At 39.2% G+C, this 14,253-nt stretch overlaps 1 protein-coding gene across 1 annotated transcript in view; it reads left to right on the top strand.

Annotated features, from left to right (window-relative positions):
• ca10a (carbonic anhydrase Xa) overlaps nucleotides 1–12,048 on the top strand; it is a 352,599-nt gene extending 340,551 nt beyond the window's left edge. Inside the window, exons 6-9 of the mRNA XM_055229558.1 lie at nucleotides 1,354–1,426; nucleotides 3,850–4,004; nucleotides 5,219–5,393; nucleotides 11,365–12,048. Of these exons, the coding sequence (XP_055085533.1) occupies nucleotides 1,354–1,426; nucleotides 3,850–4,004; nucleotides 5,219–5,393; nucleotides 11,365–11,387 (426 nt within the window). The 3' untranslated portion in view covers nucleotides 11,388–12,048. The remainder of the gene's footprint in view (nucleotides 1–1,353; nucleotides 1,427–3,849; nucleotides 4,005–5,218; nucleotides 5,394–11,364) is intronic.
• The last annotated feature ends 2,205 nt before the right edge of the window (nucleotides 12,049–14,253 follow it).

Here is a 14,253-nt window from a genome sequence, read left to right as displayed (position 1 = left end):
TTTAATTGTTTAGTTTTTACAAAAAGGTAAATGAAATTGGCAAGGTGCAGTGAGAAGGTGATAGATTACAAACTATGATATTTTCAAAGACTGCAGTTATTTTGTGGTTTAATTTTAGTTTTCAGGGCTGTTTCTAGCTTTCTCAGGGGCCTATGCAATATACTTCCTGGGGGCCCTCAGTGTACTTGAGTTATTGTTATGTATTGGTATAATAATACTGTTACTTAAGTAAAAGTTATGGTTCGTGTTCTGTGAGCAAGTATGCAAGTGAAAAAAAACGTGACAATATGAAAGGATTTGAACATCTGTGTTTCTTGCACCACTCCTTCAGATATTTAGCCCAAGGACACAACAACATCATTTAGCTGGAACTGCACAGCCAACCCATGGGTCAGTGGATCTGATTGCTCAACCAATGATGTTGATGTTGAGAGTGGGATTCAAACTGCCAACCTTCAGATCAGTGGACAAACACTCTGCTCTTAGTTCTGAGACTAGGATTAGACTGAGGATAGGACTAGACTGAGGATAGGTGAGACTAGTCGCATTAAGAGTGCATGTTTTTCAAGGTGTTATGAGCAATAAAAACACCAGCAAGCATAAATACAAAATAGATGTGTTTCATGTAATCCCATGTAATATTCCAGGCAAAGCAATAACATCTCCATGGAGACTACTAGGTGATGGACCTTTCTCCAGAAAAGGTAGTTAGTTGTAGTTATTTTCTGATCTATGTTATAATGTTGTTTCCTGGAGGTGTGTTTTGTTTCATTTACACATGTTTAACACGCAAACGCTGCATACACTCTGTTCCAAACTGTGATGCCATGTGGTAACACAGGAAGCGCTCCACTGTGCAGTCTTTACACCTTCATTAGAATCACTTGAATCATTTCAGCCCTGAAATTGCCAATCTCTGCTGAACAAAAGGTAAAAGGAGCTGTTAACTTGGGAACTATGACTTCATGAATTACAAGGTGGAACAGAGCATTTTTAGCTTTGCAGTTAATAATAGAGGATTACTCCAACATGTGTGAATGAAACAAAACACAACTCTGGGTATGTTTTTGAGAAGGTAACAGCATTATAACATGGCCTAAAGCTCATAAGATTCAATGTTGTGTAATATAGGACCTTTAACTAAATCATAAATCAAAGTATATGTGACATCCAGTCCTTTACAGTTTCACTTTTACTTGAGTAATAGTTTCTCCAAATACTTTTTAAAGGGTCCCTCTGTGTGGGCATTATATGGACAAGTTGTGTATAAGGTCCTATACAAATGAATTCAGATTTATAAGTTTGCTTTTCTCATTTGTGTTTCTTGACTGTGTATTTATCTGTTTTTTGCAGATTGCTGAATCATCCAACTCCTTCCTCAACCGGATGCTGAACAGAGACACCATCACGAGAATAACGTATAAAAGTAAGTACTCTTCAGTAAAGCCAAAATGATGCATTGATTAAAAAAAATAACAACAACCTAAATAATAGAACTGGCTCACTGGTAGAGCTGTGTATATACTGCAACTTGCCTCTCATGCATTTCTATTTGTACACTGCTTGACCAAAATAAAGAATAAATAATTTTATAGGTTTCTCTTTTGTTAAGTCACACCACCTTCAGGGCGCCATCACATTACAATTGGCCAGCCTTTAGTAGCAAATTTGGTAAAATAAATAAATAAATAAATAAATGACATCTGTGTGTCATTTAAACCATTTAAAAGCCCCAGAAATGAGATAATAATATGATTTTGGTGTGCATGTGAACTTAACCACTGTTACATAATGAACAGATAACACCAGAAATAAAAGAGTGATCATATCTTTGGTGTGCATGTAAACAACCATTCAGTACTGCACTTCTGCTAAGCAACATCCCTCATGTATGTGCAGGTCAGTTCCCAATGCCAAGCTTATTTTTTCTCTCTCTTTTTGAGAGAGGAGAAGCTGTGGAGGTGAGCTACAGACGGCTGCAGTCTGTTTGAAAAAAGCCCATGGTAATTGTATTAATGGTGGAGCCGCTCACAACACGGTAAACACACTGCCCCCTGGTGGTTGCGCTGAGGCGGAAGCCCTGTCAGAGGGTTCAGATCTGCACTTGGTTAACCCTCCCGAGGCCCCCAGGCCCCAGGCTACACCGGCTCTCCGCTCTCCCCTCTCCCATCCATACATCCAGTGCACAGGCAAAGGGAATAATTCATCAAAGAACAGCTCTCTCGGCACAGGGAGATGGAGCCTGCGTATCACTCACATAAAGGCGATTGTCCACATAATCTGAGCTCATTATGGTTCATTTGTGAGGAGGGGTTTCTGTATTTATAAATGCAAGCTTTTCAGGAAATATTAGTTCTAGGTCAACTCTTAGAAATAGCATTAAAGCAATGCTGTTTTATTAATAATAGAAGAGTTTGTTAAAATACACTATGTAACATTTCTGGTGAAGAAAGGCTAACTCCTAAATTATAAATAGCTTTAGGGCAATGGTGCAATAATCGAAGCTTTGCTTACAGCTAAAGGGGTATTATCTAACAATTCTCAAAGTTTAATGCCACACTGTGGAAAATTCCACGCAATGCAGTGTAGTCCTAGAACAACTATTGAATTAGAAATAGGTTTAAGTCAATATTATTATTTCAACAAATTTAACTTAATTATTTTAGGGCAATTGAAATTTGATTTGATTAGGTACACTATTTAACTCGCACTCTGTAACTTTTCTGAATGAGACTTGTCTAAAGTTTAAAGCAGACCTATTATGCAAAATCTATGCATGGTAAAATATTATGTATGCAGTGTTGCATAGTCATTTTAGGACAAATGAAAAAAAAAATCTGTGGGTCCCTATTGTGATGTGCAGCTATCCATTGGAGGTGCCGACGACTTCAGCTCCTGTTGAGTACCACAACTTTCTAATGCAGAAGTTGGTGGACTTGTTTCTTTCATTAAGTCAGGAGGAATGTTGTAATTTTAAATGTGCAAATTATACATAATGATCCATTCGTGTCGTAGATTATAACTACACAGCAGACACAATCACAATTCTTTAATTCCATATTGTGGAGCATTTTAGTCCTAGGTCGACTAGGTTGACTCTTAAGGCAGTGCTGTTACATAAACAATTTAAGCCTGATTAGTGCTAAATGCGCACTATGTACCATTTCTGGTGGATGGTCTATCTGCCACCTGCCTGGAGTTTCACACCACACATGCCACAGCTTTCCAGGCTAAGCAGTCCTAGGTTTCAAAACTACCATTTGTAATTACTGCCGACCAGGCCCTGTTGTATTTTCCCAGAATACCACTAAAAGCTATCTCTGTTACTGTGGTCTGATAGTGTGTCAGCTTTGGTCTGACCAAAGAAGACCAGAGAGCACAGGAAAGACTGAACAAAGGCCATGTGAGGTGAGGGGAGGGGTGACAAAAAAATCTAATAAACTTACAGATAGTAGATTTAAGTCACTACTGTTCCATCAATACATTGCAAGCAGGTGACACACCCCCACCAGAGAAGTTAGTGCACTTATATAAAAAATAATTGACAGGAAAATACCTTCTTACACCCTTATAATTATTATTCTCTTTTTTGCAGCTTCTTACAAAACATAAACTACACAGTTTTTTTTCCCACCTTTATGTATTTTCAAAACACATTCTGTTACTCCTCTTTTCAAATTCATAAAGTATAATGTTTCCTTATTTTGATGTGTCACACATCTTCGAGTAATCATTTTTCCTTCTCAACATCCCATTTTTTCCTCCTAACTTACTCGTTGTCAGAATAAAAACTTTATATGAACTTAATAATACAACCTCACTGTATCTATCACATCTGTCTTGTCCCAGATGACGCGTACCTGCTGACGGGCCTGAACATCGAGGAGGTCTACCCGGAAACCCACAGCTTCATCACGTACGATGGCTCCATGACCATACCTCCGTGTTTTGAGACGGCCACCTGGATCCTCATGAACAAGCCTGTGTACCTCACTCGCATGCAGGTAAAGCTATCTCAGCCTTTTCTGGATAGAATGAAGAAAAGGAGAAAATAGCTTCTCAAAAGTCTTGAATATTTAAATGTTAGTATACAATACAATCTGTTGTTTTCAAGTAAATTTTATTAAAATATTGCATCATCACCATCTTGCATCTCAGTATTTTCAGACACTATATTACATTTGTGTCTAGATATAACATTTACAATACTTGGCCATAATGGTTTGATATTGCCACAGTGAGTTAAACAGGATGTATTATGTAAAATTTGCAAATTATTATATGCCTGAAGAGGTTTTATGTCATGGCAAAGAAAGGCAAGTGTATTTGTATAGCACAATACACACAAAGTAATTCAAAGTGCTTTAAGAAAGACATTGACATTGTGAGATGGTTCATATGGCACTAACATATTGGAGATGTTCTTTGGTGCTGGTCCATGGAGAGACTTGTATACAAGCGGAGTTGCTGAGTTGAGTTGAGTCCTTAAGGCTGCTTTAAATTCTCTGAGCCACAGGAGCCAGTGCAGAGACCTGAGCACAGGACTTATACATCATCCATGCATGTTTGAGTATCCTAGCTATCGGTATTTGAACCCTCCTTATGGTTAGTGGATGACTGTATGCGCCAACCCAGAAAAAAACCAAAAGAAAACAGCTGGATTAGACATTGGTTCCAAGATATCGTTGTGCCGTTATCCTGGTTTAGCTTACTTTTTGTTGTTACTATTCACCATGTCTAACAACTGTAGAGGCAAGACCAAAGTTTTGCCATTACGGCTATGCTAAAAACAACTAGCATTTTATAACTTGATGCAGACAGAACACAGCAGATTTACTTTGACTTCAAGAGCTTAAACAGTATATTGCTGTGTTTCAGATGACATCACAACATTCTATAATTCAATAATATTTAGAAAACAGCCTTACTGTCACCAGGCTTGCATCTCCACAAACCTGACTCTTATGTTGTTCCTTTAGTTATAATATTCCACAACATGGTATAAAACATATCTCCACAACGAATGTTCCTGAGGGTGGGTCTAACTTTTTATGGAGTCATGCAAGTGACATGCAGAAAGTTACATATTGTACCTTAAGATACATGTTGTGTAATGTCTGACATTCTATTTAAATGATCTAATACTCTACCATTTGCTAGTGACTGATATTTGGTCTAAAGTACCTCATGCTTGTCCCTGTGTCTCTGCTCTGCGCAGATGCACTCTCTGCGTTTGCTGAGCCAGAACCAGCCGTCTCAAATCTTCCTGAGTATGAGTGACAACGTGCGGCCTGTTCAACCTCTCAACAACCGCTGCATCCGAACCAACATCAACTTCAGTGTGCAGGGGAAGGACTGCCCCAACAACAGGGCCCAGAAGCTCCAGTACCGGGGTGAGCAGCTCTCGCACACAATTCAACACATTTTTGTTTCATTTGAATAAAAATTAGGGTAAGTAGATCTCAATAGAGCTTGGGATGGTGACATCACACATTTTAGAAGTTAAACTTACGTGAAATCAATGGATTTTAAGATGCTAAATCCTAGTGTTGTCGCAATACTAAAGAATGGACTCAATATTTGATACCCAAATGAAAATTTGAAAGCTCTTTTATAGATAATATTGTAATTTTCAACACAAGATAATAGTATTTGTTTATTATACCATGTGGTATTTTTTTTTTTTTTTTGTTTAAAAGAGTTTCAATGCCAATTTAGTATCTGAATTTTAAATACTACACTGACAATACTAAACTTTGACATTAATATGAATGTATGAAGAGCAAATTGGGTCTGAGTGCTGAGCCTTGTGGGACACCATTTAACAGTATGACAAGAAACTGTGCATCCTACATGATTCAATCCTGTCTACTAAGGTTTTACCAGGCCATGACTACACCAGGATTAAATTAATCAATACACTGACATTTATGGACACTTCTTCAGTTTAGGAGTATAAATATATTAAAGGTGTACTATGTAATTTTTGTGGTAGAGGGTCTGCCACCTGCATGTGTCCTTGGATACATTATAGCTTTGCCTGGAATGGAGGATTAAACTGTCTCCATGGAGGCAAGTATGTGACGCAACAAGCCAGGTAAGATTGCAAAAGTATTCATTCCTCTGGAACTTTTTCAAATTTTGTCAAGTCACAATCACAGATTTAAATATTGTTCAATTTGCATTTTATGTGAATAAGTAACACAAAATGGTACATAAGTGTGAAGTAGAAAGAATTTCTTTTAAAATAAATTATTTATTTATCATCCATCCATCCATTTTCTTCCGCTTATCCGGGGCCGAGTCGCGGGGGCAGCAGTCTAAGCAGGGACTCCCAGACTTCCCTCACCCCAGACACATCCTCTAGCTCCTCCGGTGGGACCCCAAGTCCCTCCAGCGTGTCCTGGGTCTTCCCCAGGGCCTCCTCCCGGTGGGACATGCCCAGAACACCTCCCTAGGGAGGTGTCCAGGAGGCATCCTGAGCAGATGCCCGAGCCACCTCAACTGGTTCCTCTCGACGTATAGGAGCAGCGGCTCTACTCCGAGCTCCTCCTGTGTGACTGAGGTCCTCACCCTATCCCTAAGAGTGTGCCCGGCCACTCTGCGGAGGAAGCCCATTTCAGCTGCTTGTATCCACGACCTTGTCCTTTCTCTGCACCCGTCCCTCATAGCTCCTCCCGCAGCTGGTGGGTCCACAGGAGGACGGCGCCTCGTTGTTCCTTCGGGCTGGGTCTGGCCGGGCCCCGTGGGGAAAGGCCTGGCCACCAGGCCCTCGCTGTCGAGCGCCCACCCCAGGCCTGGCTCCAGGGTGTTTCCCCGGTAATGCCAGTCTGGGCGACGTAACTGGCCTTGCTGGATTCCTCTTCATGTTGGGCTTCTGAACCGCTCTTAGTCAGACCCGTCTCACAGGACCAGTTTGTCATGGGTGACCCTACCAGGGGCATGAAGATCCCAACAACATAGCTCCCAGGATCATTCAGGTGCTCAAACCCCTCCACCACGTTAAGGTGGCGGTTCGGGGAGGGTATTATTTATCATTTCCAGATACAAAAAAAAAAAACTGAAAAGTGCATCATACAAAAGTATTCAGCCTCCCTAAGCCAATACTTTGTGGAATACTTTGCTGCAATTACAGCTGCAAGTCTTTTGGATGTCTCCACCAGCTTTACACACCTACAGACTGAAATGTTTGCTCTTCCAGGCAAAACAGTTCAAGCTCTGTCAGATTTGATGGAGACCGTTGAACTGCAGTTTTCAGATCTTGCCACAGATTCTCAATTGGATTTAGGTCCAGACTTTGACTGTACCATTCTAACACATGAATATGTTTTACTTTAAACCATTCCATTGTCGCTTTGGCTTTATGTTTAGGATTGTTGTCCTGCTGGAAGGTGAACCTCCGCCTCAGTCTCTAGTCTTTTGCGGACTCCAACAGGTTTTCTTCCAAGATTGCCCTGTATTTAACTCCATCCATCTTCCCATCAACTCTGACCAGTTTCTCTGTTCCAGCTGAAGAAAAGCACCCCCACAGCATGATGCTGCTACCACCGTGTTTGACTGTGGGGATGTGTGTTCAGAGTGATGTGCAGGGTTAGTTTTCCTCTACATGACCAGAGCACCGTCTGCCACATGTTTATCCACATGTCCTCCAAATGACTTCTAGCGAACTATAAACAAGACTTCTTATGGATGGTTTTAAACAATGGCTTTCTACTTGCCACTCTTCCAAATGACCAGATTTGTGTAGTGCATGACTAATAGTTGTTCTGTGAACAAATTCCCCACCTGAGCTGTGGATCTCTGCAGTTCTTCCAGAGTCACCATGGGCCTCCTGGCTGCATCTCTGATGAGTGCTCTTCTTGTTCATTCTGTAAGTTTTGATGGACGGCCATGTCTGGGTAGGTTTGCAGTTGTGCCATACTCTTTCCATTTCCAGATGATGGATTGAACAGTGCTCCTTGAGATGTTCAATGCTTGGGAAATCTTTTTAGATCCAAGCCCCGCTTTAAATTTCACCACAACTTTTTCTCTGACTTGTTTGGTGTGCTCCTTTTGACATTTTGGGGTTTGCTTCCCAACACTCTCTTACCAAATGTTTGTGGCCTTCACAGCACAGCTGTATTTATACTGAGACAAGATTACACACAGGTGAAGTCTTTTTAGCCATTAGGTCAACATTCAATCTTTCCAAAATCACCAGGGAACTTCTAAAAGCTATTGGTTGCATTCAAGAAAAAGGGGGATGAATAATTTTGCACACTGCACTTTTACGTTTTTTATTTTTAAAAAATTAGGAAATCTTGTAAACTATTTCCTTCCACTTCACACTTGTGTGCCATTTTGTGTTGCTCATTCATATAAAATGCTAAGAAAATGTATTTAAATTTGTGGTTGTGACGTGACAATATGTGAAAAAGTTCCAGGGGGATAAATACTTGTGCAAGCCACGGTATTTCAAAGTACTTTTTAGCAGTAAAACACACTATCTTAACACAAGATTGATAGGTTTAATGCCATACTGGTGAACACAGACATCCCACAAGAAAACTTACGTAGTTCTGCTTTAAATGAGAACTTGACTAGACTTTTCTATTCAATATTAATGTGTGCCAAATTCCATTAAACCCATTCATATCTCATCAAAATTCTGCATATTTACGTACATTTGATTCCTCACCTCACCTCGGTTGGCTGTTATCTTGAGGTGAGAATATTGGCCCTGCTATAATTTGTTTTAGATATGACATCCAATAAATTCTGCAGGATTTATTGTCTGATCTGCGTGCTTCGTTGTAATTAATAAACTTGAATTAGAATGCAGGGAGTCGTCAGAGGCTGATAAAGCAGGCAGATAAGCAAGTGTGAAAGGAAGAGAACTTTGGTTAAATTCATAGGGGAATGTATAATCACGTTGTATTTATTTAATTTGTATATATTTTTCTCAACTTTTTATGCTGGATGCCCTTCCTTAACAGCCTTGATAAAACATTTACAATACTTCCACTGTTTTAGCCATATTGGGTTGACATTGACACAGTGGGTTAAGTGTTTACACACCCGCGTCTCTATCATGAGTAACTTGTCAACAGCAAAAAGATTCTGGGTTTGATTCCTAGATTCCCCCATTAACCCATAAACATGCACAATAGGTCAAATCCTCCAAGTAGTCCTGACCAACAAGATCATGGTGACAGGTCTTGGATCACTACGCTGCATCACGTATTGTTCCTGGGGAGATGAAAGATGGGTCAAATGCAGAGGACAAATTTCCCTACCATCCAGAGGGTCGCCAGTTATGCCTGTATATATGTACACCATGATTTCAGCACTGCAGAATTAAGATGTGCAAATGAGGATTAAATACTATAGCTTCAAGTTGAGATGCTTTTACATTATTGGAATGAGTCAGTGAAGTTGTGGAAATGGAGAATAGCACTTTTTGGATTGCCACCTAATGACATCACAAGGTGGAACTTGCATTTTGAGTGATAGCAAAGAAAAAAACCTTAATATGCAGGAGTACTCTACATGTGTGAATGAGATAAGACCTTAAAAACTGATAAGGATTCAGCATTATAACCGTAAATTTATTATGTCATAAAGCCCCCCAAACTTTTTATTTATCAAATATAACAGATCATTATTTCATACTTGTTTTTTTGTTTTTTTTTCAATACTGGTTTGGAACTTTGGCAGAGCAATGTTGCTAAAGCCTTTTGTAATTTATTTTTCTCAAAGAAAGTCAAACATAGTAATAGTTGTTATATTGTCATATTGAAACAAATCAAAATATTTTGTGCAACTCCAAATTTTCTTAAAAGTGGTGGGGCATTGTGGATCTAGCTGGCCCAGAAACCATAGCCCTGCTCTTCTATACTCCAGCCTTTGTGTATACTTAGCCAAGACACTCCATCCAGCTGAATGTGTTGTAAGAGTGAGTGATTGCCAGTGGCTAAAGACACCAGTGGCACAGATTGTCAGCCTCTTTTCTGCCCCAGTGCAGCTGAGGCTACAGTAGCAGCCTACCACCTTTGAGAATGGAGTGAATGAATAATGCAAAGCACTTTTTTCAAGAGTCCACTAAAGCAGCATATAAATTGAATCCATTACCATTATTATTATACAGGCTTTTAAATCATATGTTGCATCAAGAAAACACAAAATTGTATCTTGCTTCTCAAGTTGCCTACACAAATCTAGTTCATTGTACAAGAGGGAGATATTTTTGTTGTCATCTCCTCAGTTTATGATGATATGTCCAGGGCTGACGTAGCACAAGCTGCTCAAATAGCCCCGAAGCATAAAACAAGGCCACAGAGTTCATTATTACATCCACGTCTGCAGCCTTGCCCCCCTGTGACTGCTCCCCTAACTGTTTTCTAGGCTTTATTTTGGTGTTGTTTCTATGGTTTAGTTCCTACTTGATGTCCCCTCATGTCTGTGAGTAAACTTTGCATTGGGTTTCATCATCAAAGCCCTACAGCCTTTTCTACTAAACTCAACAGTAAGAGAAGAAAAGAAGTTTTAGTTAGGCTCCTTCAAAGTCTGTAGCTCTAACCCTAACTCAGTGTGCAGATTGTAAATCTTCCAAAGAAATTGTTTGTATTATCTTGGAGATAATATTAAAACAAATGCACGTATCCTTTGTTATCCAAGTTACCATGATATTTCCTACTTTTCACCATGTTACTATTCACTTACATAAAGTAAAAGGCATTTATTCTGTTCTTATATATTTTTACATTTTCATTAAAAAGAAAATAATAAATATATATATATATATATATATATATATATATATATATATATATATATATATATATATATATATATATATATATATATATATATATATAAGCCTCTCATCCATTTCTAGTCTCAAACTATATATAATAAGTACTTGTACTTTTTAATCCAGTTCAAAAATCCAGTGCAGAATAAAAAACACAGATATCTGCTCTCAAATGTTGTTAAATAGAAGTTTAAAAAAAGGATCCACTGTAAAATGTATTTAAGTACAGTACTTTTTATTTTCCACAGTACTTGTCTTCCATCAGAGTTTTAACCAGACCCAACCTTGCCTACCTTCCAAGTTTGGGTATTCTTAAGGTGATACGGTAATTGTGAAGATGTACATAGTAAACACATTACTCTCAATGTTGCTTCTCACATTATTATAACATAAAACCATATCTCTCCTGGAATCCATTTGGGACTCCTGTAGTAGACCTCACAAATATACTATCCTTTTGAGTCAGGTAAAACTTCCTCAGAACCCTTTTCTATGCAGTCTTTCCACAAGGCATTTACTTGTCAGGGTTCTTAAATGACACCTTTTAATCCCTTTCCTCTCTTCTCTTCCAGTGAACGAGTGGTTGCTGAAGTAGCTTCTCATCTACTCATCCACGGCATTCCAACCAGGAGAAGTCTCGAGGGACTTGGCCACTCCACCGTGCATCTCACCCACGAATTTCCATTGTATAGAAAAACAAGAACTTGAAACCAATGAACTTTGCACTGGAGGCAAAGACAGACTCCTGTTTTCATACATTGAGAAGAACCCTTGATGCTATCACCTGCTAACAACCCCCTCCCCTTAATATCTATGAGGACATTTTGATACATTTTTTGGGAGAACTTGGGTAAACAACAAGCATTTATTTGATAGCCACCTCGGACCATCCTGGGACTTTGTAAATAGAGCTATCAAGAACTACAAGTCACTGCCCCAACTTTTTGATGGTCAAGATGGTCCACACGATAATTCATTCTCGATGAGGCATGCTAACGAGACACGGCCTTACCTTCCCATTTTACTAAAAACACTCAAGGGGCGTAATATTTACCGGCTTTTCAACAGCCTCGGAGCTACCAGTGTCTTGGCCTCATTTGTACATATTATAATTATGAATACTGCACAAAAATGTAAAGAAAAGTAACAAAGTAACAAAAAGATATTTAAAGAGGATTTAAAAAAAAAAAAAATAAGAGTTTTAAAAAGCTTGGCGCACTTTGACTTCTGGAGAGCTGATGCCTTTTTTCTGTTTTCTTGTTTACAATGGTCATACACTGTGTTTGAGTAATGTTATCAGCCCAATAAATGTGTCTGGAAAGTGGCCTGTCGATGTTTTACTATAAAAAAAAAAAAAAAAAAAAAAAAAAAGCTTAGGAATTTACTGTACTGTAAGTTTTGTACCTTTAAAATGTCTTAAATATTATCATTGGTGGGGGGGGGGGGAACTGGTATTGACAAATTCAGAATGGTCGGAGGTGTGTTTTCTTTCATTTATAAGTTTAACAAACAAACCCTGCATTTTTTAAGCAATGGAATGAGACAAAGTTGAAAAAAAGTTTGATGATATAACATTTTAGGCACACCAATAACATCTCCATGGAGACAAATAGGTGGCAAGCCCACTACTAGAAAAAACACAGATACACAAATGCTGATGCTAATGGGGATCAAAATAAACAATAAACATCTATAAAGAATGGTTGTAACAATATCCAAATCTCATTTATTGCAATATTAATTGTCAGAAGGGATATCCAAAAGGAGTTACATTTGTTGGTGTTCCAATATATCTTGTATATCTTAAAGTCATAATATGTAACTTTTTAGTCAAGAAATAGCAACAAAAAAAAAGTTTTGTTTATTGCACTGAAAAGCGGAGGGCCACATTCTGCTTGTTTCCATGGCGATAACCTTCCACAGAAAAGCATAACACACATAAATTCCCATAGAGAAAGTTCTGAAGTATGGTTATACATTGCTATTTCCATGGAATCATACAAGTGCCTCCTTCAGAAAGTTGCATACTGTGCTTTAAAGAATATGGAGTTATTGTGAAAAATATGTTCTGGGTTTATTTTGGAACTGGCAAGATATTTAATCCTCCCAAGAATAGTAGAGGATCATAGCCATATCTATGATAAGTGTCCAACCTGCATCAAAAGTGCCTTTAGAAACAATAGTAATCACCGCAGTGCCACTCTGTAATTACCACAGCGTATACCTTCCTGTATTTCCAGTCATGCTCGAAGACTTTTTGTCCCCAAGCAATATGAACAAAGTTAAATTCTAAAGTGATAAATAGCGGTTCTAAGTGGGAGACATTAAATTGGCTGTTTTACAAATGCTTTTACCAGGAACACTCATTTTGCTCCAAACAACTGGGACCTTGTGGAACTGGCAATAAAAATCTGTTTAGCGTGTCGTAAGGGGACACTAAATCTTCACCATAAACCTTCCCCCCTTGCTGCTCCGTGGTTCAGTGAGATGGAGTGAAGTAAATACATTCTGAAAGGCATATTATTAGAGGCTTATGGTGCTAAATCAATTACTTTTCAAACACGCTATTTATTCCCAAATTCAATGCAAAAATGAGCTGTAGAGTTAGATAGATTTTCGCGGGGAGTGAATCATCCAGGTTTCCGAAAGATGGTCTTCACCGCATCGATCCGAGCTCTCCCAGACCTGCCTTATTATCTCCCGATCAATCTCGGATGCCGCTTTGTGTAGCTCCAGTGCCCGAGAGAAATTCTGCCTCCGAGAGCAGAGGAGCGCTACCTGCTTACTTACCAACACACAAACATGAGCGTTTTATGTGCCGTTTGGTCAATACAGGGCTTTCAATGGAGCTGTAATGAAAAGGTGCCGAGCGGAGGAGGTTTGAAGAGCCGGGCCGCCAATGGACAAGGTTGTGGAGGCCGTTTTTCTACCTGAAGTAAGAGGCATCGGGTGGAGGAAGATGGGTAATCAATGGAGCAAATGATTCAAAGTAGCTACAGGTCTCTGGGGTTAGTACCGGACCTGGCATACATACTAATTAAATAAGTTTGCAGTCATTAAAGAGGGTGTAATACACTTCTATGGGGTATTCATTGTTAACACATAGCATATTTAGATCACCATCTTAACTTTTAATGATCACCATCTTAACTTTTAATGTTAGTTAGAGTTAGGGTACCCCCTCTCCTTAGTTAGGGTACCCCCCTCTCCTTACTTCCCCGTGCTAAATCACTCCCCCTTGTAGTAAATGGTCACGTGTTTCCACCTTTAAGGCATTCAAAGCACTACATCAAAAAAACACTCACCCATTCACACACCAGTGTACGCAGACAGTAGAGTCAAGGTGGTTAAGTGTCTTGCCCAAAGACACAGCAACATTAATTTGTGGGAGCTGGAATCGTACTGCCAACTCATGGGTCGGGATCTGACGGCTTAACCAATGATGTTTACATTGAGAGCAG

This window comes from Periophthalmus magnuspinnatus, chromosome 19 (genome assembly GCF_009829125.3).
Source record: "Periophthalmus magnuspinnatus isolate fPerMag1 chromosome 19, fPerMag1.2.pri, whole genome shotgun sequence".
Taxonomy (NCBI): domain Eukaryota; kingdom Metazoa; phylum Chordata; class Actinopteri; order Gobiiformes; family Gobiidae; genus Periophthalmus; species Periophthalmus magnuspinnatus.
Note: the sequence above shows the minus strand (reverse complement) of the source record. Positions and strands in the feature narration are given on the sequence as shown.